This window comes from Epinephelus fuscoguttatus, linkage group LG13 (genome assembly GCF_011397635.1).
Source record: "Epinephelus fuscoguttatus linkage group LG13, E.fuscoguttatus.final_Chr_v1".
NCBI classification, from domain to species: Eukaryota; Metazoa; Chordata; class Actinopteri; order Perciformes; family Serranidae; genus Epinephelus; species Epinephelus fuscoguttatus.
The window spans coordinates 15,439,558-15,464,364 of record NC_064764.1 but is presented as its reverse complement, the minus strand read 5'-3'; the positions used below and the strand labels follow the sequence as shown (position 1 = coordinate 15,464,364).

The following is a 24,807-nucleotide window of genomic DNA, read 5'->3' as shown; positions in this document are numbered from 1 at the left end:
GCGGGTTTGTCAGGCAGCTGAGTGAAGTGGAGCCTGTGGAGGAAACACCAGGACCGTCTGGATGTAATAGTCCGTGGAGGTGCTGCGGTGCTCGGCTGCACAGATAGGAAACCCCTCAGCTGTCACGATGTACCACTCTCTCACTCCGCTCTCTCTCACGCAGGCACAGAACGTACGTGCCACTTGGCCATCGGATGTAGTCTGTGTAGCGTGTTCAAATGCAACTAACACAGGGCGACGTGAGGCGACGTAGACGACGCAACAGTTGGCTTTCATTGCCGCCAATTCTTTGATGTCGGTTTGGTGTGTCCGCACCTTTAGGGTTGGGGTTAGGGCAAATCTGACAATCACTCAGAGGATTTCATCCCGGTACCTAACAGCAGTCAGGGTACCATTGGCTACGACATGGAGGTCTGTGCAACCCTCCAAGGTTATGCCTCCCCAGCCATCACTGACCCACTGCCAAACCGGTCATGCTGGATGACTTTACAAGCAGCATAATGTTCACCACGGCGTCTACAGACTCTTTCACGCCTTTCACATGTGCTCAGTGTGAACCTGCTGTCATCTGTGAAGAGAACAGGGCGCTAATGGCTGACCTGCCAATTCTGGTATTTTCTGGCGAATGCCAATCGCACTGCTCATTGCTGGGCTGTGAGCACAGGTCCCACTAGGGGATGTCGGGCCCTCATGTGCCTCTCATAGAGTCTGTTTCTGACAGTTTGGTCAGAAACATGCACACCAGTAGCCTGCTGGAGGTCAATTTCTAGGGCTCTGGCAGTGCTCTTCCTGCTCTCCTCCAAAAAAGGAGCAGATACCGGTCCTGCTGCTGGTTTGATGCCCTTCTACGGCCCTGTCCAGCTCTCCTTATGTAACTGTGGGTCTCCTGGTACCTCCTCCATGCTCTTGAGATTGTGCTGGGAGACAAAGCAAATCTTCTTGCGACCACATGTATGGATGTGCCATCCTGGAGGAGCTGGACTCCCTGTGCAGTCTGATTGGGCTGCAGGTACTGCCTCATGCTACCAGTCATGACAAGGACACTAGCAGAACACAAAACTAGTGGAGAATCAGTCAGGAAGGATAAGGAGAGAGCAACCATCTGTGGCCACCACATGCATAACCATTCCTTTTTGGGGGTTGTCTTGCTTTTGCCTCTCCATTGCACCTGTTGTCATTTACATTTGGACCAAAGCAGGTGAAACTGATTCACAATCACTTGTGCTTCCCAAATGGACAGATTGATATCCCTGACGTTTAACTGACTTGGTGTTATACTCTGACTGGGTGTAGAGACATCTTGGTTTGCAGCTGAGACTTTCTGAGACGATGTTATATGCATCATGGCTTTTCAATTTACTGAGAGGTTGGACAACAACTTTTTAGACTTAACTCACATGGGTATTTAGGCATGGTATCTTACGTATAGCTTATTCTGCATTATCGCAAAATTCTCACTCTCAGCTGCCCAGGAGTCTAAATGCAGGTGTCTGTCCGGGGTGATGTCCTCCATTAACAACAGACAATGTAACACCCACTACAATGATGTTCTACCACCTGTAATGAGAGAATGCCATCTGAAAGAGAAGAGAAATGGATTACATGTCCATTTCCATGGCTTTATTCCCGTCATGGTGCAGCTCTGTAATGACACATTAATGCCAGCTGAGGTGATGTTTTCTCATTGTCTCAGTTCCCAGTTAAATTTCTTATGTAAAAGTGGAAATTTTGACCTGACTGTGTTGAGTGGCAGCTGCTAGTTACGATGTTCTCCACTGAACAATTTTTCGCAGTTTGATGTCCTTTAGATGTGAACAGAACAGTGGCAGAGACAGGGAACTATATGCACTTTGCTGTCAGTTTTAGCTGTAACCATTCTTCTCCAACATTGTTCTGTAACACACACACACACACACACACACACACACACACACACACACACACACACACACACTTGCTCTCTGCCTGCCAATCATGTCATATTCTTAATTACAGAGGCCTGACTTTAACACAAATAATGTCAAAACAACAGCAAGCCAGTGCAGACACATTACTATCTACTGAATCTAGATGTCACTGAGCCTTAAGGAAGAACTCCAGTATTTTCAACCTGAACCCTATTTTTCAATTTTTTGAAAGTGACTCGTGAGAACAACAATTTTTGAAATTGGTCCAGTATTGAGAGACAGTGCTGCAGCCAGCAGCGATGAAACAGGCTGCAATGTAACCACTCTGGGCAGGTATGCCCCTTCAATTTAGGTCCATTAAAAGTGCTTGTTTTTGCCACTGACAGGCTCATGTTGTTACTGTTAATGTGTGACAACATTATGAAAAAGACCCTACAAAGAAATGAAATGTCATTCTGAACCTTTAGCTTATTCTGTTCTGTCTCGCTTAGGGAGAAGTCTGAATTTTAGCTAAATTTGCAGCCATGACACTGAAAATCTTTTAAATAAAGGTAAGATATGCTTTGTGTGCTCCAACACAAACTATTACTGGCAATCCTCTCTCCAACTCTCAAACGTTTCACCGTTTTCTTCCTGCAACAAGACACCTCTCATGAGACTTTTCTTTTAGCGAGACTAAGAAACAAAATAGAACAGAAAGGTACTTCTCTGAGGGGTCCTTTTTGTAATGTTATAAGACACTCACAATGCCATTATGAGCCTGTCAATGGCAAAAACCATAGACTGTATAAAATACTGGACGTAACTACCATGATGTCACCCACTGGTTTGTGATCTTCTATTTTGAAGCCTCGAGTTCGGCATTTCTGCCATCACGGTTTTTTTTTTGAGCCAGAGGTGCCACATTGGGATGAGGCTAGAGCTGTGGAGAAACGAGGGACTGACCTGACTCAGAAGCCAAGGATACTATCCACGGACAGCCTGTCACTCAAAACAGCCACACCCTTAATTATGCATAACATAAAGCCTTAATAAAACATCAAGGAGTGATTTATATACATGTACAGTTGTCATGAATGGGGAAATTAGCTATAGAGACAAAACCTTTTTTTTGTACCAGGCCTTGAACATGTTTATTTCTGCTGTAAAGTTTGGCAATTTAACATTGGAACTGACTTGCTCTTGGAGCCAGCCTCAAGTGGCCATTCAGAGAACTGCAGTCTTTTAGCACTTCCAGCTTGGGCCAATTTTTTTTTTTTTGCCCCGGAGGATGCTACTTGGCAAAAACAAGAACTTCTAATGAACGCACATAGATGGGGCACACCTGCCCCAAGTGGTTACACTGTAGCCTGTTTCACCACTGCGGCCTGTAGCACTCACTCTCAATACTGGACCAGTTTCAAAAATTGTTGTCCACACATGTCACTTAGACACACACACAAAAAAAAAGAGAAAATAGGGTTCTGGTTTCCTGTAAATATGACACAGGGTTTGTTACACTGTCTGTATTTCTAGCAGTGAGAGTAGATCTACATAAAAGTTCAGGAGTTCAACAAAAACATTTAGCATTTGCCGGAAGAGCAGCCAAAGACATTAGGTGTTGGATGGACCTATCCATCAGCTCATGTCACCATGATTGGGTACTGTAGCTAATAGGGTAAATGTGCTGTAAGTTGCAAATAATTCTATCAATAAATAAACCAATTAGGCTTTATTGTGTATGTCACATCCCCATTGTGATTTAGAGAGTGTATCAGAAACTGAGCGACTTTATGCAGTCTGATTTTCAGCAGACACATTTTGTGTCATTTTTTTTGTGTTTCAATAATGGGCTGACACAAAATGCTTTGTTTTCAGTGTTGTTCAGAGTTATTTTGCTTCTCTCTTTCACGCCTCAACTGGAAATTTACATAAACACTATATTACTCCTACAAAGACCCCCATTTGTTTTCTTTTGGATAACAATGGTAACAGACATTATGCTTTTGTGTCATATATGTCTATTGCCTTCTTTTTAGTAAACCTTTGTAGAATAACATAAAGTCAGTAACAAGACTCTATGTCAACTTTCAATAAATAAGGACATTCAAATACATTCACAAGTGAATTTTACGCTTCAGAGATGTTGTTCGGCAAAAACAGACCAAGCACGTAAAGACAGCATATTGAGAAAAAACCTCTGTGTGTGCAGTGGGTATTGGCACATTTGCTGGACGTGCAGCAGATCATTTCCTGCATCACAACGGAGCCGAAACATGACCACATTGCATCCAGTGGACATTGGGAGTTACTCTGTTAGGACGTCAAGTCATTACTTATAAAGTAGACTTGTATCCCTAAAAGAAATCCTCAGTATGTCTCAAAGTTCACCCTCAGTGATTTCATGGTGATACTGGCATATTTTCTCTGTAAAACAACATTATTTACTTCAGTGCACTTCAGTCACCTCAGTGTTGGCACCAAAAACAAACGAGCAGTAAGGGAGCTTATTAAAGTTTGAAATATCAGTGCATGAGATCAGGATAAGGCTACAGGATTGAATCCAAAATATGATAATACCATTTTAATCCTGAATAAAAAAACTATTTATAGACAGTCTGATAAAGCAGAGCATAAAATTGTCAAGTAGATGGAAAAGGCAAGACCTGTAGCAACTGTATTTAAGACGTAAATACGTTTACAGGCATTGCATTTAGCTAATTCTTTAAGAGTAGAGAAGTGAAAAATGGTCGAGTGAAGACAGTAGGAGGAGGAGAGAGACAGATGCAAAGGTGAAGAGGTCACTCATCCACCCCCTCACACTCATCTCTTACCTCCATCTGCTCTAAGGCCCTTTCCTCAAAGCTATGACCTTCCTAATGTTAAACACAACAAACAGCTCACCGCCCACCAGCCCTCCAACCACCATCACCGTCTCTCGATAAACTATCTCTATCTATGTTTCACTGTATATAAGCCACAAACACACAGAGTCGACATATAATACTAGAGCTAGAGCAATAGCTACAAAGGTGTCGGTCAAAGATCTTTGTCAGCATGCAACATGGATGCTGTGCTTCAGTATTGTAAAACCATTGCCTTCCTTTTTTCCTTTTCAAGGTTGAGTAACCTTAAGCTCCATTCAGTGTCTACAGAAAGAATTCCTTTCTCACAAACACAAGATGTGATGCATTGCATAAGCTGCTTCTGCTACTGTGCCTCAGGCTATCTCTGTGACCCCAGCTCTCTCCGCTCTCAGATCACTCTCCAATAACACTTTTTTGGATGATTTCATTGCTTCCCTTAAACAACAATCTCTTGCCTCTGATCTTGCCTCAGATCTGATTGAAGTCTGGTGACCTTCTAGTTACCTTTTAGTTATGATGCCAATTGAGATTTTCTAGCTTTGAGGTGGTTTTAGCAGGATTAGTGTGTAAATACTATAAAAAGACTTGAGGTCAGGTGTATGAATGATGCATATGCACAAAAACCAGAGACAGGAGTCTACGATAACAATACATACTTTGAATAAACTGTGAGAACACTGTTACATTAGCGACTGAGCAAACAACGAGCTTGGTATTGATTAGCTTTAAAATAGTTAGTGCGGAAAGCTCCATATTCCCCCTCCAATAACTTTACTGAATGAAATGCTGTACAATGGTAATCATATGCCACGATGGCGTTAACAGAAAAATGAAGAGAAAATAGAGATAATCTCCAGGAGCTTTTGTGACTTACTGGTGCTAGTCCCACCTGCTAGTGACTTTGCAGTTAGCTCACTCGCTAAGTGCTACAATATTCCACCAATTAGCTGTGTGAGTACAGTCCAGTGATAGTAGGCTATATAAAGATGGACAGCAGATGCCCAAAAGTGAAACCAGAACATCTTTATCGCTCCCATTTGGCTGGCTGCAGTATCAGCCATAAACCCTGCCCCCTAATATCAGCAGCTGTGAAAAAACAAAGTACATGTCAAATGAAGTTGGTCTCTTTCAATTTAGGTAGTTGTTTCCACACTGATGTATGTTCAAGTATTCGTCTTCCTGATAAGTTTGTTTTTGATTAGTTATTTGATGTCATAACAAAAAAAAAAAGGGTGTGTCGACATGATTGACAGCTGTGTGTGTCCATCTCACAGTCAATGGAGCTGCTCCTAGTTGGGTTGGACAGGTGTATGGGCACGTCGTTCACTAATCAGAGGATCAATGGTTTGACTCTTTGCTCCTCCATTCCACATGTTTAAGTATCCTTGGACAAGATACTGACCCCCAGATTGCTCCCAGTGTTCCATGAGTGCATGGTTACTAAGTAGCAGGTGGCTCTATAATGGTAGCCTCAGCCACCAGTGTGTAATCGTGTGTGTGAATGGGTGAATGTGACATGTAGTGAAAAAGCGCTTTGAGTGGTCAGGAAACTAGAAAACTATTTACCTTACTTTGTTACCACAGCTCTTGTGCAGACTCTGGCTCCAAGAGCGAAAGATGGTAGCACCTGTATCTGGGACATTTTGTCTCCATTTTTTAACAGTGGGAGGAAATGGAAACAAGTTGTCCGTCTTTAAATACAGTCCATGGTACAGTCACAACGTCACCAAGCTTCTAAAAGCAAATATTTTGCAAAAAGGAGCAGATTTTTTTCCCTTAATCACTTTCAGGTCTCAACACTACCAATTCAATGATGTGAGGGGAGTCCTGCATTTTGCCGGGGACAATCCCAGACAAACACAGAATGAATCTCACCTTTAAATGTTTTTTGGCTGCTCCCTAGAGAGCCATTACATGTAAATGGCTGCAGGCAATCCCTCCAACAAAAAGGACGACTGGGCTGCACTTGTCAAAGGAATAAACTGTATGGAGAAGATGACCTTCATTCAAAGACTACCACATGAACAACACTGGAAAAACAGACCACAAATATGTGCCTATAAGACCTAACCCATTACATATGCCATTGAAGGACCCTGCTCTTGTAAAAGTATTGTGTTGTCAAGGTCAACCCATTCATCTCACTTAAAAATATCTAAAAACAATATATGTACAGCTGCAAAGACACAGGCACAACTTGACTGGTCCTGTTTGACAGATTTTTCATTGTATTTATTTACACTTGAGGTATAAATTTATTTCATTTTTATGATCTTGGCATATTACCCTTTAATGTAAAGCCACTCTAAAGTCTCTTTCAATCTGAGCAATGTAAACTACATCATTACCTTTCTCATATCACCGCTGATAATTTATAGGTTCATGTGATGAGTTAATAATACAGCTGCTATAGAAGGCATAATGGATCTTGCATAACGACAGCGGCCTTGGTCAACCTCGCCAATGCAACACAACTGGTGAAACTGCTAATTCTCTGCCATTTCTTTTACTGACAGGTCTAAAGACTGGGTGGACCTACATCTATGTGTGGCTAACTGTAAGAGTGGAAATCAGGCTGGTGCATGTGCATTCAGTTTGATAGTTATTGAAATGTATAAAACAGAAATGTAGCCATGGCTTTAGAAATCTGATTGAAAGACATTCATTTGTCTTAGTCGAACTATCTAGTAAATGGACTTGGCATAGTGTGGTCCTAATGTGTTGGTCCCTCCACAAATGTGAGATCTAGCAATCGCATTTCAAGCGTGTGACTGCACCTTACTCTATCAGGTAAACAATGTTAACAGAAAGGGTCAAACAGAGTCCTTAGACACACTCTCACACATATAGTAGTCTTGTCTACACATGATGACAACAAGGAAGCAATAAAAGGAGGAGGGGGGTTGAAGTCACTGATTGGATCTCCAAATATAATTTTCCATTAGAGCTCATCACTACTAAGCCCAGAGGCTGCTTCATTAAGGAAATTTAATGATTCCATTCATTAACTTTGGAGTGATTTTCCGATGTCTGTAACTGTATTCAGCCCACTCATTTTGATTTTAACATGGAGTAGCAGCATCCATATGCATCAAACAGGCTTCAAACTGCTACTAACACAGAGGAAACTGGTGGGCAATTTAATTACTGGTGGATTAGGCTCCTGTAAGTCTATTTCTCTTCTTTTATCCTGGAAATCTCCCACACCGCCTCTACACTCTGTGGCTCTGTGACACTATGTTCTTCCTTCACTTGGAAAAAAAAAAATTAGCTCACCCTGAAAGGATCAACAGTGATTGAGCAGTTGTACAACAGCTTTATTGTCAGCTGGGTTATTCTTACTATTACTTAATTTTATGGAGGGCTGGGGGAGGGGGGTTGATGGCTCCTATTGGGATCCTTTGGTGTTGAGCACCTTTCTACTATTGATCATTGTACCCTCTTTGCATTGGACATGCATTAAGTGGCTGTTTGCAAGTTTTTTAAAATGCTGCATTGTGGGATTTAACAGGGTGAACAGGGAGAAACTTTTAAAAATGATATTATGTGTGATGTGGCTGGACTACAACTCAGTGTGTTACATAATACTTATAACAAGCCTGTAAGTATCTCAAAGACTTCCTTTGTACCTTCAAAGTGATTTTTTTTTGTCAAGTCATAATTTGTTGCTGATTTTTTTCTTTTTTTATGATGTTTGAGTAATTTTATTGATAATGATGTAGGTAATCATTATGTTGATTTGTTGGTAGTATGATGTCATCTGGACCACCTTTGCTATCTGAACACGCCACTATGAAAATATGTCTTTCAATGTATCATGTTAAGCCCAGTTCACATTACATGATTTTCACCCTGATTTTGTGTCGCGGAGACTATCGTGTTCTTTGGAGTGTTCATACCTGGCAACGTGTGTTTCTGTCAGTGGGAGTCTCGCCAACTGCGTTAGATGTGTGCATACCACAAGATTTCTCCACTGAGCCCTCGCCGACAGAGCCTCAGATAACGCGGTGACATCACCAAACTTGGAGACACATCGTAAAGGCATGGATATTCTTCCCAGTGTTGAATCAGATCTGCCTCCAGGGCCTGGGTCCAAACACAATGTGCTCCCCGTGATCCTGTGGATGCCGCCATTGTTGTTGTTGCTTGCCGGCTTGTCAGTGTTGCCAGATCTTGGGAGATAAACAAGTAACCATGGCTATGGAAACAAGCCCAAAAGAAGCAACTGCTGTCCGACATACTATCATGTGTTTAAATAACTTATTAGACAGTTACAGAGAAAGGTGACGTTTAGAGAGCAAGACAAAATAAGCAACTCCACTTTAGAAACAAGCCCAAAGTCGCGGCTAATAAGCGGACCTTGCAAGTGGCAACCCTGTGGCTTGTCCTCCTCACATGTCTTCCGTCCTCCTGCGTGCTGACGTGGGACGTATCCCGCCTCTCATTGGCTGATACTTTTTGTCGGTCGTGTCAGACTTCTCCAGTTTTCTAGCATGCCAGATGTCCAGTCCCAGTCACAGCTGAGGGGGCGACTTGCCCGTAGGCTTGTTCACACATGAGGACTCGTCGTGGCAGACTATCTGCCGACTCACCTCCGACCCAAGGTGGTTCTCAAGATCCTCAGCGATGTCAAAATCGGTGAAAATCGTGTAATGTGAACTAGGCTTTAATGGTTGTGACGTGATGTGCTTCTTTTCATCACGTCAAGTTCCAAACCAAAGCAGCTCTGTAAGGCTGTACTCACAGCAGTGCTTTACTAAATGCTAACATCTGTGCTAACATGCTCACAATGAAAATGCTAGTATGTTGAGGTAAAATGTTTCACCGTTTTACTTTGGCATGCTAGCATTTGATAACTGGCTTTAAACACAAGGTGACGCTAAAGCTAACAGGAGTGTCAGTTTTTCAGGTATTTCATTAGAAATTAAAAACTACTGAACAAATAAGAAAACATGAAATGTAATGGTGGCGCTATAGAAAAAGTCAGGGGGTCACCTATATCAGCAGGCTTCATTCTCTGGCTACTATAGACATCTTAACCAAATGTCCTTGCAATTCATTCAATAGATTTTGAGTTATTCCAGCCTGAAACAAAGTGGTGGACCAACCAAGACACAGACAACAGACAAACACACAGTTTAACCTGCCCTCCAAATGTGGGGTATCAGTGTTACTACAGCCACATGCTGCTCTAATGTGGAGGAAATGTATAGCTTGACCAGCTTGCTGAGCCTGGTTATGGTTGCTAAGCTATGATTGGACAATGGGTGTTCAAGGAAGGGTTTGTCAATTACAGCACCCTGTCAATGTATTTTACCTCCGACGACATGTCCGACCTAGGTGTCATACCTCCATGACTTTGATTTTTCTTTGTGCTGTTATTTCATTTTGAACTTTACCACTATTACAGTCGTTTTCTTTCCTATAAGACTGTAGATCACTGCAGTTTTCAAGTGTAAATATGCAAGTGATGTAAAAGTTTTGTACGGAACCTCACAACTACTGATATTTTGTGACAACATTCAAAATTAATATCAATTGTTGGGTTAACATTTAAAAAAAAACCCAATATGTATTCTTTAAAACTACAGTGCTGACATCTGAACAGTTTAATCTATCAGATTAACTTTACCCCTGATAGACTTCCATTATAAATTAAGCAACAAATTAACTGCTCTGAGCTCATACAAGACCCTATTTTAAGTGGTTGCCATGCCAGCTTCACAGCAGTCAGTGACTATGTTACACCACAAGCTCTTGGAGCAGCACTATGAATAATTCACCACCTTTAAATGGAAGGAGAGTCCTTGCTAGCAGCATTTTGGGAAATTTAATTCGAACGCCCTGAGATGTCAGTTTGATAAAGAGACACAACAGCTGTGACAAACAGATTCTCACTGACTTTGAAGATAGCGATCGTCCTCGTTGAGCCAGTTTTAATGAACAGGAGGCAGAAAGCAGGTCAAACCTCCCACAATCCTCTCTGCTGCATCTTGGCCTCGTTTGCAATTCCAATTGAGTGTTGTTGATGATGATACCACTAATGACTTATGATTAGAAAATCGCAGCAGAGACGGAGAGAGCTGTCACTCTGGGATCTTCTCCCAGATAAACACTCACACAGAAAGCAGTATTTCAGTATCCCGCTGGGTTTGAATTGACTGTTTTAGTTAAAATGAATCTTCAGTCAATTCTTCTGCAATAAACTTCCAATTACAGCACTAGCTCTAATGTGCAACTAGTTGATAACCTGCTGCACGAATGTTACACACCTGTTGCTCACTGTTTCTTCGGAGAAAAAAGCAGTCTACAATGCAGATATGGGTGACTTGAGTCATGTGACTTGACTTGAGCCAGATTTGCAAATGTGAGGACTTTGAGGCCTTGCTTGACTAAAACTGATAAAAGACTTGACTTTGACTTTGTATTCATGATTTGAGACTTGACTTAGACTTCAGACATGTGACTCAAAAAGACTTGACTTTTTAAAATTAAATATTTGCACTTTTCTAGATATTGAGAAGTTGAGAAGTTTGGTGATTTCTAGTGCAATACGTGCAAACCTGGCAACCTACCAGGGAGCAGCAGACCAGCAGAGGGGGACGCATACGGCAGCTATTATGGAGGGGGCTTGTCCAAAAATAATACAACAAAAGATAATGTTGTCAATGAAGGCAGTAAGAAGAGAAAAGCGACATGAAACATCTGCAGCTCGAAAGTCCATGAAATGACGACCCCAACATCCAACTTCATCTGACACTACAAAATCCTCAAAAAAAGGGTACATGAATGTGTCTTTTGAGTTAACCTATTAACTTATTGGCTAATAACCAGACCATCATTGTTTCATATGACCTGACTTGTGACTTGCTTGACCTAAGCAATGACTTGACTTGTCTTGCTTGACTTACAGCAGGGACTCAACTTGACTTCCTTGATTCTCACCACAGTAACTTGGGACTTGCTTGAGACTTGAAGGTTAAGACGTGAGGCTTGCTTGTGACTTGCCCATGTGTGACTTACTCCCATCTTTGCTACGGAGTGTCACTGATTTATTTCTATTAAGTTTGTTTGGGAAAAGAGCTGGGATTATTTGCATAGTTGTGATATCTCTTACAGCATCTACTACTAGCTCATCTAGCACCGCTGAGCTAGCTAATATTACAGTTCAGCTGATAAGGATGCCAATAACATCTATAACTTGCGCTGTCACAAGCATGAGCCTCTCCTCCATGAGTAGATGTACACTTCCTTCAGCACGGTGATACAGTTAGTGGATATAATTCAGTAGAAAGAAAACAGTTCCTACATGAAACTGCTCGCATATGTCCATGCATTAATTACTACAGTTTACATCCACGTCTGTGAAAACATGGAAGCTTCACACACAGAAGATCTATACAATCAGCAGTTTCAAGGTGGGCACCCAAGATTAGTGTCACCAATTCTGTAACTGACCAAATGTCTCCCCTTCTGTTCCTGAGATATGATGTTAAATAATGGCCAGAAAAGTGGTTTATGTAGAACAATATGAAGATGCAATGAAGCTGACCTTTGACCTTTGGGATATAAAATGTCATCACTTCATTTTATCCTAGTAGACATTTGTGTAAAGTTTTGTCATAATTTGCGTAAGAATTCTTGAATTATGGCCAAAAAGGTTTTGGCTTATGAGGTCACACTGACCTTGACCTTTGACCTCTAAATCAATTTAGTCTTCAGCCCAAATTAATGTTTGTGCCAAATTTGAGTGAAAAAAAAAAAAATCCAAAACAGTTATTAACTTAAAAATTATGGCGAAAACGTAGTTTCTTGCAACCCTAGAATTAAGATAAAAATATTCACAAATGAAAAAACACTTCTGGCTGATGTGAATTTAACACTAAAAATTAAAATCCTCGGCGTGTACTGCAGCGCAAGCAGACAGATGCGCGACTCAGAGCAGCATGTGTCACTGACACCAGACTCAGAGCGCAGCGGACAGGTGGAAAATGTCACCATCAGCATATTATTTTACATCAATAAAATCTACTTTATCATTATTGAGTCACATTGTTGAAAGAATTTAGTCGTCTGTGTTCAAGCAGGATAATAGGTCTCCATTACACATCAGGCTTTCTATTTCCTTGTCGGAGATGTTTTCTTTTTTAATTACATGATAGCTATTCTCCCTTAACTCACCAGTAAAGAATACCTTTGTCCATTTCAAATAACCCATGTCAATAATAATATCCCAGTTCTGATTTACTGTGAAACTTTTTTAGGCAATTCATGCAACAATCAGACCAGATGACTTCTTTACTCTGCTTAACGGGGTTAGTGTTGCGTTCAAGGTCACCCCAAAAAACGGGAGGAAAAAAAAGGCAGAATATTCGATTTTTTTATTTTTATTTTTTCACAAAAATCCATTGAACAAAGCTTCGAAGCTTTGAATTTTTTGGGTCAGCCCTAGCATAAACCTACTGATGTTTGGTAGATGCACCAAGCTCTTATGTCTGTAAGGTCCGCATCCACTCCAAGGCCATCCAGCTCCTTTGCAAAGCCACTCTCACAATTTGTAGAGCTAGGCGATAAATCGATTTTATCGATTAATTCAAATTTGTAGTTTAGGTCGATTTGTTTTAATGAAAATCCGAGCTTCTCTTGAACATCCGCCACCAACGCTCCCTACTGGGCTCCCGTAGTTCAGAGTGGGATCACCTCTCCCTCCCACGTGCTTGATACACAAACATCATGGCATCTTGCAAGAGATATGGTGCCCATATTTACCGTGGAAAAGCTGGGGTTTATTCACATGCTGAAAGTTTTGGAGCCCATTTACGTGCTACCAGACCACAAATATTTGTCTGAAAATTGATTTTAGGTAGAGGGGGAAAATCGATTTAAATCGTGAATCGGATTTGTTGAGATTTTTTTTTTTTTTTTTAGGCTATATCGCCCAGCCCTGGTAGAAACTAATTTCAGTGATCCACTGAGGTACTGAATACGGGTCACTTTTTTCTGGACACAGAGTTTTATACAAATCTGTTTGAATTTGTACTTATTTATAACTTTTTTGCTATCATTGCTACTTAAAAAGGTCTGACAGCCTAATTTCCTCTCTGGCATTACAATTTTATCTAATTAGAGCTTAAACAATTAGTTTAAATAATTTTATAAGCAAAAATGCAAAAAAATTCACTGGTGCAGGTACCTTCAATGTGAATATTTTGTGGTTAATATGTCTTTTTGGGTAATAAAGTTAATATATATTTGGGGTTGGGTCTAATGGTCTGACAAAAAAAAGACATTTTGAAGACACCACCCCTGACCACGGATGGACATTTTTCACAATTTATTGATGTTTTAGAGACAAAATGATTTACAGCTACTGCTACTATTTTCTGCAATGTTCAGCACATCCAAGTCATCATCAGTGAAATATTTGAGTACGCTATATTTTGCCACTGAGTAGTCTGAGAGATTAAAAAAAAAAAAAAACAACTTGTGGGCAACAGCACTCACAAAAGACAAAAAACTCAAAATGTGTAATTTACTAGGGCCTAAGCCTTCATCAGTGTATCAAACAGAGACAAAGACACTGAAAGCCTGTTATATACATAGGTAAAGTTCTAGCACCAATCACAATGCAAGGTATAATGAGAGGCAATAGAAACCATCTGTGTTGCAGCTGCAGCCAATGACAGGCTGACACAGAGCAATTGTCAAGACTGTTGCACCTGAGTCAATCCATTAATAGAAACATGCAAATACCCTGAAAACATAAGAACATACAAGTTATACAGACTCAGACTAGTTGAATTGGAAAGGGGGGAATTAAAGTGACTGAAAAGAGGCTGCAAAAAGCTTTTAAGTCACTGGGCATAACTCAACTAGGGACTAAGAGAACCCCAGCTAAATAGTCAGAACCTAATACTTCAGCTAGTCTGAGAGATAAACATCCCTGCAAAGCAAGCCCACTGTCTCTGCTGCCCTGCAGGGACAAATATTGCCACAATCCAGGTATTTTGTCATTGCCAGACTCTTGCGCAAGTGCTGATAAATTATGCAAATGGACTGGCATTGCCTTCCTGGTGTAAAAAAACATCTGAAGTAGGTTACAAACCATCTGGACTGAAATATTTTCTACAACAGAATTGTTGTTGGGGACAGAATCCAGTATAAACATAATGCGTAAATGAGTGCAGGGTGTCTGCCCGACTGCTTGTACGCACATAAGAGCATCTGTTTTGTACTGTTTTTCTACTTCTCCAGTTAATAGATGACTCACAAGGTCGAAGGTCGAGAGACACTGATAGACACACAGGGGTCTCTAGGTAGACTATGTATTCACAACACATCAATTTTCAGGTGCACACTCTCTAATGACCAAACACCCTCTCTTCAGGTATCCCCTGGAAGTTAATACACATCCCTAACACAAATCTAGGAGACTATGCCACATTAAGTACTATAAGCCATTACCGCCAATCCAGAATGATACTTTCCAATCAGCACAGTGGCCAGTATGCTAAAGCATTAGCATAGAACAGATCCAATCGTCTACACTGTACACACAGATTTTTATTATGTTATTTATTCTGACTCACACACTGTGACTGCTCAGAAACCAAACACTCTATAGTAGCATGCCTTACCTTTGCAGGCTGTGTATTTCCTCATGTTTGCTATGAAATGTGATTTTTACAAATCCGCAGTTGCACTGGGAGAGACACTGCTATGTAAAACACACACACAGACACACACACAGGCACACACAGACATGCAGTAGTGGTATGAGGCATTTGAACCAAATTACCAGTCGCGTGCAGCTCCCCTGAGGGGGGCCTACAGGCCAAACCATTAGCTAATTCAAAGCCTGTCCTTCATAACCAGACCATTGTCGACTGTAACTGGTCCATTTCCTCTACTGGACAATCAATGCACAAGTAACATTCGCTAAGACAGAGGACTGCTTGTTACTCTGCCAAAAAAAAAAAAAAAAAAAAAAGAAAGAAAGAAAACAGGATATCTACTGTTTATATAAAAGCATTCCCTGTTGTTTTCATTTACATAAGTAAGGCTAGCAGCCTACTTCTGCCTGTCATAACCAGAGATGAGACAGAAAAAGCATGGCTGTCAAGCCCCGAATTAAACTGGACTCCTTTTCAAACAGATTCCAGTTCACATGTAGCACTGTGTGGTAAACAGATGGATGTGGCTGAAAAAGGAGATTCATATTCAGACTCTCACAAACTGAGACAGTTTCACACCACAAAAATTATGGAAGCAACCCCCCCTCCATCTGGTGAAGGGTGTGTGCGTGTGTGAGCGTGAGCGTGAGCACGCGCGCGAGAGAGATCAGCTCCAATCCTTTTTATCTAAGATAATTAGGGAAAGGGAGCAAGCAAGAAAGAAAGAGCTGGAGTCCGTACTCTTCTGTTGTTTGCTCTCATATTCCCTCTCTCTCCTCCCTGAATGTGACGCTGTCTGCCCACCCACTCCTAGAGAGAGAGAGAGAGAGAGAGAGAGAGAGAGAGAGAGAGAGAGAGAGAGAGAGAGAGAGAGAGAGAGGAGGGACACCAGGCAGCAGAGAGAGCCAGTCTGTTTTCAGCTCCCAGTTCACTGTAGCTCCTGCCAGACAGCACTCATCCATCCACCATCACACACTCGCAGACACATTCACTCTCACTATACAACAGCTGACAACACCTTTTCATTTTCATTTTCTCAGCAGCACAGACTCACACAGCCAGATCCAAAAGAGACGAAAAAAAAAACAAAAAACCCCGACTCGATTTGTGCTGCAGACACACCAGCTCTGAGGAGGCTGGGTCGAGGCTGGAGAGGGTGACTGGAGAATGGAATGGAACCTCAGAAGGATGGAAAGTGAACTGAGGCACATCAACCCGGACCTGCTGCAGCCCAGCAAGAGCTTCAAGAAGCCCTCTTCAGGCACCATCACCATCAACGTAGGGGGGTTTCTGTACACCGCCCATCGGACCACCCTTGCCAAACACCAGGGTTCCTTTCTGGAAGAGCTGGCCAACGGTAAGAAGCCGGTTCAGCACACTGATTCCATGGGCAACCCATTCATCGATAGAGATGGTCCAGTTTTTCGCCATGTGCTCAACTACCTCCGAACTGGAGAGCTCCAGCTGCCCGACGACTTCCGGGAGGCAGGGCTCCTGCGACGGGAGGCTGATTTTTACCGTCTGAGTGAACTGGTGGAAAGCGTGGTCGAATGGGAAAGTCAGAGGGCGGCCCAGCGGGAGGCCGCCTTTTTGGAGATGACAGACAGCCATGAGAGGTCGCAGGGCCTCAAGGTGTACTGCAGTGACTCCACCTTCATCGAAAAGGTCAAAGCGCGGCTGGTGCAGATCTCCAAGAGCCGCCTGGATGGCTTTCCGGAAGAATTTGTGGTGTCGTCCAATGTGATCCAGTTCCGACACTTCATCAAGTCAGAGCCGGGATCACGGCTCGTTCTGAAGGAGGACAGCACATTTTTGTGCACACTTGACTGTCTGAAACTAGAGACAGTGATGCTAGCGCTGAGATCAGGCTACAAGCTGGTCACCAGCCTCGATAGCAGCAAAGGCTCTGTGGTGGCGGCTGAGGCCCTGCACTTTGTTAAGTAAGATAAGAGGGAAAAGAGGGAAGAGAGAAGAAGAGGGGGAGGCAGGGAGAGAGAAGAGTAGTGCCTGATTCCAAATCCACCCCGCTAATGTAAGGTATTGGCTTGAAGATCTTGTAACATGTGGTGAGCTGTAATGTGTTATTGGGTGAGAGAAGCAGAACAGGTGGGTTAGACTGTCTCACAGGACTGTGTTTGTATCTTTTCTGCACAAAGCTGTCTTACAGACACAAGATTTGATACATTTGGGGTAACAGTGGGTAATTCATTAACCTTTACACTGTCTTGTAAGCTAGTATTTATAGAATTCAGAATGATCCAGATCAACTTAGCGTTTATCATACCTAAACTGCATTTGATTGGACATCACACAAAAAGTACGACCCTAAACTATGAAATACAAGCCATCAGTGAATCTTTCCATAGAGAGGACAAAGGGACCAAACAGAGTCTGAACATCGACAGCTTTATCAGCGGATTTGTCTCTGCACAAGGACTGCCTCTGCCGCTTTGTCAACAGCTGCAAAAGCCTTCAAAACCAGCCGTGATGTGCACTGTTGTGCCATTCAGCTTCGACTACAGTCTGTGCCTGTGTGTATGTGTGTGTTTTGCTATACACTGTGTGTGCTGTGTTTAGTTGGTTTAATAGCTTGTGTTTAGTTTATTAGCCTCTCTGGAGCCTGGGGGGAAACCCACCGCGCATTGAGGTTGTATTTGGATTGACTAACAAACTTCACATCCAAAAATCAAACTGAAGCAACACAAACTGTTTTCTCTGTGAACAAATTGAGTTTAAGTGCAAAGAACCGTGATTATTGTAAGGGCTTTGACTCTAGCATGATGCATGTGCACTAAATGAACTGTGTGTTTGTTAGTGCTGTGAGCCTCCGTGAAGTCAGTGCCACAATGCCTATTACTTTTCAATGTGAGTATTTTACAAATAAAAGTGACACTGAAACTACTGGGAAGTGTTTTGAGGTGTATCTGCAAAAGTCTGTGTACAGTCTAATGCCTGAGTAACTGCTTGGTGTAAGAAGCCTATGAAATTCTGTTATTATAATGCTAAATGTTGAAAGTTACTTTACATCATTATATAACATCAGACAGCTTGTGCATAGGGATGATGGCTATTTTGCTTGCATTCATTAGCATAAAAGGTATACTGATGACCATTAAATGCTGAGCCACATGAACTTAGTTCGTACATGGTGTAACTCTTTACCACTGAGGCAGGCAGGAGCATTATCTATCTAAAGTTTCCAGAATCTTCTGATGGAAAAAAAATAAAATAAGTGGGAGTGACAAACTGAGACGTCTCACACTTTCAGCTTTAGCAAAACAACATTTTCTTGCATACAACTACTCTTTTTACACTTCTCTGCATGTGTTAAACTCTGCTTCTCATGTCTGGAACAATCTACAAGGTGTGCAAAAACATTCAAGGATCACTGGGATAAAAATAACACTATGTGCAGCATATTCTTGGTCATTTCACACATTAGTTGTCAAAACAGTAGAGAATGTAATGTTCCTGAGTTTCTGCTCACTGTATTAAGACATCAGATCAAGTCCCACTTTAGACAGTTTCAAAGTGGCTTCAATGGATTAATGCCTGGAAGACACCTACAGAAATAACAGCCCTTTAGTGTAATAGTCTATATCGCTGGTTGCCAACCTGGGGGTCACAACCTGCACCAGGGGTTGTCAAATCTTCATGGGCACGGCAAGGTGTTCTTGATTTTAGGGGGTGTAAAAAAAAAAAAAAAAAAAAAAAAAAAAAAGAAAAAAGAAAAACAATGAAATAAAAACAGTAGGCCTATATCTCATTTTTTTTTTACTTTGTGAAGAAAAATAAATTAAATTTTATTTCTAAAGTGTAGATTATTATTTAAGATATGAACTTCAAAAAAATGTCACAGGATAATGGCATGGTGAAGACCTGAACACAAGCTGTATTCACTCTCTGCTAAATGTCCTGCATTACAGAAGTATGCGGCTAAAACAACCAAAGATTTAAAAGAACAATGGCCAGGCATCAGGCAGAAGAAAACACTGAAGCCTATTATGTATACTGAAAAAACATTATACAGACAGATAATTGTGTAGAAAGTTCCTAAAGTATCATAAAAAAAACCATCTCTGATGTAATATTCACAGGAAAAATTCTCACTCGTTTCACATAAACTTCCTGCAGTTACTGCCTTCACTATTTGGGTTATTTGTACAGGTCATCAGTTGTTCTATACTGTAATCTCTATGTATTGAATACAATATGAAATATCCATAAAATATGTCACTTAGTATGAGGTTGTCAGTTTAGTCAATGATGGGGAACGGGTCTCTTAAAAGGTTGGGAACCACAAATATGCTCCATCAACTTTATCATTTTCACCAAATCATTTAATCATTCAAATCATAATTTCACCAAAAGTAATTTTTAACATGTTTACATTAGGTGTCCCTCAGAGGTAGTATGGGAAGTAGACAGCGATATTTTTGGTGGCTTTTATACAGTATATTACTATAACTTTTTATTGAGGATATTGAGACTTACAATCGGTATAAAGGGTGAAATAAATAATCTACCTTAAAGATTCAGATTTATGTGGAATTCAGTTCTGCCTGTTCACACTAGACCAGGGGTCTGCAACCTTTGCCATTAAAAGAGCCATTTTTGACCAAAAATAACTTGAAAAAATCTGTGTGGAGCCGCAAAACATGTTTGAGCCTTATAATCAAGGTAAATAGCCTATTAAGTCTAAATTAGCGTATACCTCTGGTCTAAATAAGCATTTGTTAATATGTTTTACCACAAGGTGGACACTGTGCAGGGCACTATAAATAATTATCTGGTACTTAAATTTTGCAGAGCTGGCAGTGAGAGCAAACAAATCTGTCCACGCACTACTACATTCTCTATTTTATTCAATTTACTTTTTTGGATTTGGCATCCATAGCTAACCAGCCACTGCTATCGAGGTTCAGCAACATTTGGATTCATAGAATGAATTTCCATAGACTTCTTTTCTCAAAGGCTCAAGGAGCCACTGGACAAGGGCTAAAGAGCCACATCTGGCTCCGGAGCCACAGGTTGCCTACCCCTGCACTAGACAGACATGACCAGATGATGTATAAACTGAGGAACGACCAAACTACATTGTAACAAAAGTGAAAATGTCTCTCCATTTTGCTCTGTCCAATGACTATCGTTGCTGCTAAATCTGTTGCAGTAATTATTTCTACCAATGACTATAATTTGGAGAAACAAAAAAAAACAACACATAAATGTTTTAGATACTATGAAGAATTTTCTTTAAAAAACAATGTGTACACTCATATAGAAGTCATTCCTCTAAATCATCACTTACTACAAGTGTTTGGTGGTGTGTTTTTCTGGAAAAATTCTCCCTTCTGCCTGTATGTCCTTATTTAATTCTCATTTTCTGTGCTCGTGATGTTTATGGGCATGTACCCAGCTGTGCGCAGGTGGTTTTGGGGCTTGATAAAAACGGTAACAACCAGGTGCCAGAGAATAAGCAGCAGGCATCTGAAAGACACAGCCCCTGAAAAAACCCACGCAGGTATAGCAAGGCGAAATACCAAATAAGAGTGAATCTGGGGCTGGCTTTCACTTTCACTGCTCAATGTGTTACAAACAGTTACCGCCATAGTATACTTTTAAAGACCCCCTTCATATCAGCTGAATATGTTTTTAACAACCCCCAGCACCTGAAGTTCTTACTTGGCTGCAGTGGGCGATCAGAGGTGCAGCAGACTTAAAGTTAATCAGAGGAGGCTGTTGGAACAATATTTTTCATTCTGGTGTTACGTTTATCTTCAAAGTCATGCCGATACTTCTCTATTAGACTTCTACTAATCTACTTATGATAAAACAACAGTCAAAAAGAGCCATTAATGATTTAAGCAAAAAAAAAAAAACAACCCAGTGTCATCATACATTAATGTCAATCACACATTGTATGTTACCAATTTAATCTGAACATGTTCAGCTCTGCTCGCACACGACCTGCTGTAATGGCTGACAGTAAGCTGTATTGGCTCGCTGCCACCACAGTGCAGCAACTCCACCTGCAGAAGCCTTTGGGGAGTCCCTCCAAACCCTCCCCAGTTCCAGTAAGGATATTTGGTATTTTAAAGTAGGCCAGTCTGTGAGATAAATCCTGCCCTTTTCCCTCAAGGAGAACCTCTTTTTATCTCTCTGCATTGCACTCTGATGTGTGTCATTGTCAACTTTAGTATGACTATACTATTTCTCTAAGTCATGTGCAGTGAACATATTTACTGTTCCAACTTCAGTAATATAGTTGTCAAAAGTGAAAACTTAAGTTATTCCCCTCTAATTATACATTGACTTACTGGAACAATATGATTATTTCCCTCTCCTGATTTGTTTGTCTCATAATGAGACTCCCTCTATATGGTGATACAGGAATGCCCTGAGCTTATGACAACCATCATGAACTAGTTCACATGTACGAAATGGGAACAAAGTTGACTTTCTCTGGGTGGAGGTATTTTCCCACCACTTAACATTGTTTGGATTTTATCAAGTAAAAAGGAAGTATTGTGGACTAGATATGACAAACTAATTTTTAAAACTTTAATTAGTATCAATAGTAACAGACATAAATACGTGACATTATTCTAACAAATATCTCATGAAAAGCACAAATATCTCTCTCAATTAAATTAATAGGCACACAATGACGTACAGTAAATAAAGGGATACTCCAACAATTTTTCAATGCACCTCCACAGAGGTGGGGGACATGACAGGGACAAATAAAAAGGAAGGATTGAAATCGATGCAGCAGAGACTGAGATATCCTAAATTTAACTCTAAACACATGACTCAAGTTCTGAAAATAATGGATCCTACATTTCCCATAATGCAACTGCATCTTTTGATTGACTTCCCCTGCCTGGTAAATGCAAACACCTTTCAAAAACCAGTGAAACACACATTTTCAGTTATATTTTCTTTAGTTTCCAAAACGGTTAGCTCAGATTCACCAAAGTCACACAGCAACACAAACTAACTGATTGACCAGAAGCTCCTGTGTTCAGAGATGTTAAATTAATGTTTTCTCATTGGAGTCTGGTAGCTTTGACAAGAGCACAGATTGGAAACTGAAGACGTTAATGGCACACCCACTGGGAAGGGCTGTTTGCGGCAAAATAAAGCTGTAAACATATTCTCCATATAGCGTACACTTGAGACTAACTGAATTGTTTTTAGTGGCTAAACTATGTTTTGCTGCCGTCCACTGCAGTATATTGCTTAACATCCATGTTAGTACTCCTGCCTGCTTCTCCAAACTGGGGATGTCCCAACTGCCATCTAATGCATGTAACACACTGAATATAGATAAGTACCTCACACAACCCTGTTTCAAAAGAGCTGCACTATTTCCCAAATACAGCTAGCCTTTTCAGCCCATATACATAGCTTGCTAAGTATATGAATTTGACTTCTGAGTCATAAAAACCACAGGGATGACAAAGATAAGGTTACACCCTACATCGCAATCTTTTATAAAAAACATTGGCAAGGAAGTGTACTCTCGTGCCGTAAAGCATTAAGCACTTCTGGGGGATCCTACCCATAGTGCAAGAACAGGCACTCAGGCCGCAGAGTGGAACTGATAAAGCAGTAAGGCCAAACTGCCGCCCAACTTTGAGTGGTTGCTGACGAGCAATGTGGCATTTAAAACGTTTTTTTTTAAAGTGGACTCACTCCACATAAAACGCTACATTACATCACTTCCAGCAAACTTTACAGGGAACAATGAGGGCAAAAAAGCATCACTGATCTGTTTTAACTGAATGATCTCTGGTCTAGCTCAGCTAAAAGCACAAGAACACTGAATCCTTCAGCATGTTCAAGTGTCGTTCACTAATGGGTTTGTTTTAGCCTACTGACAACGCTATCTTTACTCCACCTGCTCAACGGACTTTTCATTTTAGATGACAGACACTTGACTGTCCTGTTGTTACAGACGTGAACTAACCACAGACGCTCGCCACGTTAATTAACTTACTGCAGTGCTCTGCTACAGAATGAATGCAGGAGAAACATTGGAATGAATGGTTTGTATAAGTTTGGCCTGGCAGGGGCTACAACTGGCCTGCACAGTTTTAAGGAAAACACTATTGAGGCACCATTCTACCTATTACAAGTCGATGTACCATCTAAATGATGTTGAAAATGTTAATTAAAGGTTAACTATAGAGTGCTAGCTTTGCAGTTATATGCCTCAGTGAACCTCATCTTTGTCTGGGAAAACACAGATGCTTCACACACATCTTCCCCCTGGAAGATCTATACAATCAGCACAGTTTCAAGATGGGCATCCATTGAGTATCTGACCAAATGCCTCCCCTTCTGTTCCTGAGGTATGGCGTTGGTTAATGGTCAGATAATTGTTTTGCAGAACATTTTGATGTCACACTGAAGTTGGCCTTTGATTTTTTGGATATATGTCATCACTTTATTATATTCTATTAGACATTTGTCTGAAATTTTGTCATGATTACCTATGAATTCTTGAGTTAAAGCCCTGAACCTGTTTTCCAAGCTCACAGTGACCTTGACCACTGACCACCAACAAAAACAAAAACAATTAATCAGTTCATTCTATAGTCCAAGTGAACATTGGTGCCAAATTTAAGGAAATTTACTTAAGGTTCTTGAGATATCGCGATCACAAGAATGAAACAGATGAGGTCACAGTGACCTTGACCTTTGACCACCAATATCTAAGCAGTTAACTATTGAGTCCATGTGGACGTCTGTACCAAATTTTAAGAAATTCTGTACTTAGAGACGGACAAATGAACAATCTGAAAACATAATGCCTCTGGCTGCAGCTGTCGCCGGTATGGAGGCATAAGGTTGCATAATGTTGTCTGAATGTCAAAGAGTGAATCTGACCAACATTTAAGTTAAGCTTTTTAAGCCCTTGGGAGCAGTGCAAGCTGAGTAATATATCTGACCTTCTGCAAGTCAATAGGCTGATTATACTGGGTCACAAAAAAGGCCAATACTCATGTTTAATGACTGCATTTAAGGACAAAAAGGCTGCTTTGGCAGTGGCTGATGTTGCCGGTGCCAAAACAAATGCAAAACAAGTCTTGCTTGGTTTATGTCCAAACAATGTGAAGCAGGGATAACTCAAGATCCATTTATGGAAACTTGTGGGAATAGAAATGTTAATTTAATAATTCCAAACACTGAAAAGCATTCGTCTCCTTCAGAGCTTATTCTTGCTAGAGTGAAAAAAGCCTTTGTAAGTGAAAGTGAAATGGCCTCTTACTGCCTGCTGAAACTATGCAGAGTTGCCTTCAGCAGCTCTTAGTTACTGAGCATAGTGACAATGAGGCACCTTCGAATCAGCATCTCTATACCCCCCATCCCCCC

At 41.0% G+C, this 24,807-nt stretch overlaps 3 protein-coding genes across 5 annotated transcripts in view; 2 read left to right on the top strand and 1 right to left on the bottom strand.

Annotated features, from left to right (window-relative positions):
• Positions 1-24,807, top strand: part of LOC125899663 (translationally-controlled tumor protein homolog) — a 589,762-nt gene that overhangs the window by 26,633 nt on the left and 538,322 nt on the right. The window lies entirely within an intron of this gene.
• The window catches only part of LOC125899661 (general transcription factor IIF subunit 2-like), a 75,359-nt gene that overhangs the window by 17,780 nt on the left and 32,772 nt on the right, over positions 1-24,807 (bottom strand). The gene's annotated exons all lie outside the window — the stretch shown is intronic.
• On the top strand, positions 16,315-18,664 carry kctd4 (potassium channel tetramerization domain containing 4). The gene has a single exon (XM_049594114.1). The coding sequence runs from the start codon at positions 16,594-16,596 to the stop codon at positions 17,368-17,370; it is 777 nt and encodes a 258-aa protein (XP_049450071.1). The 5' UTR covers positions 16,315-16,593; the 3' UTR covers positions 17,371-18,664.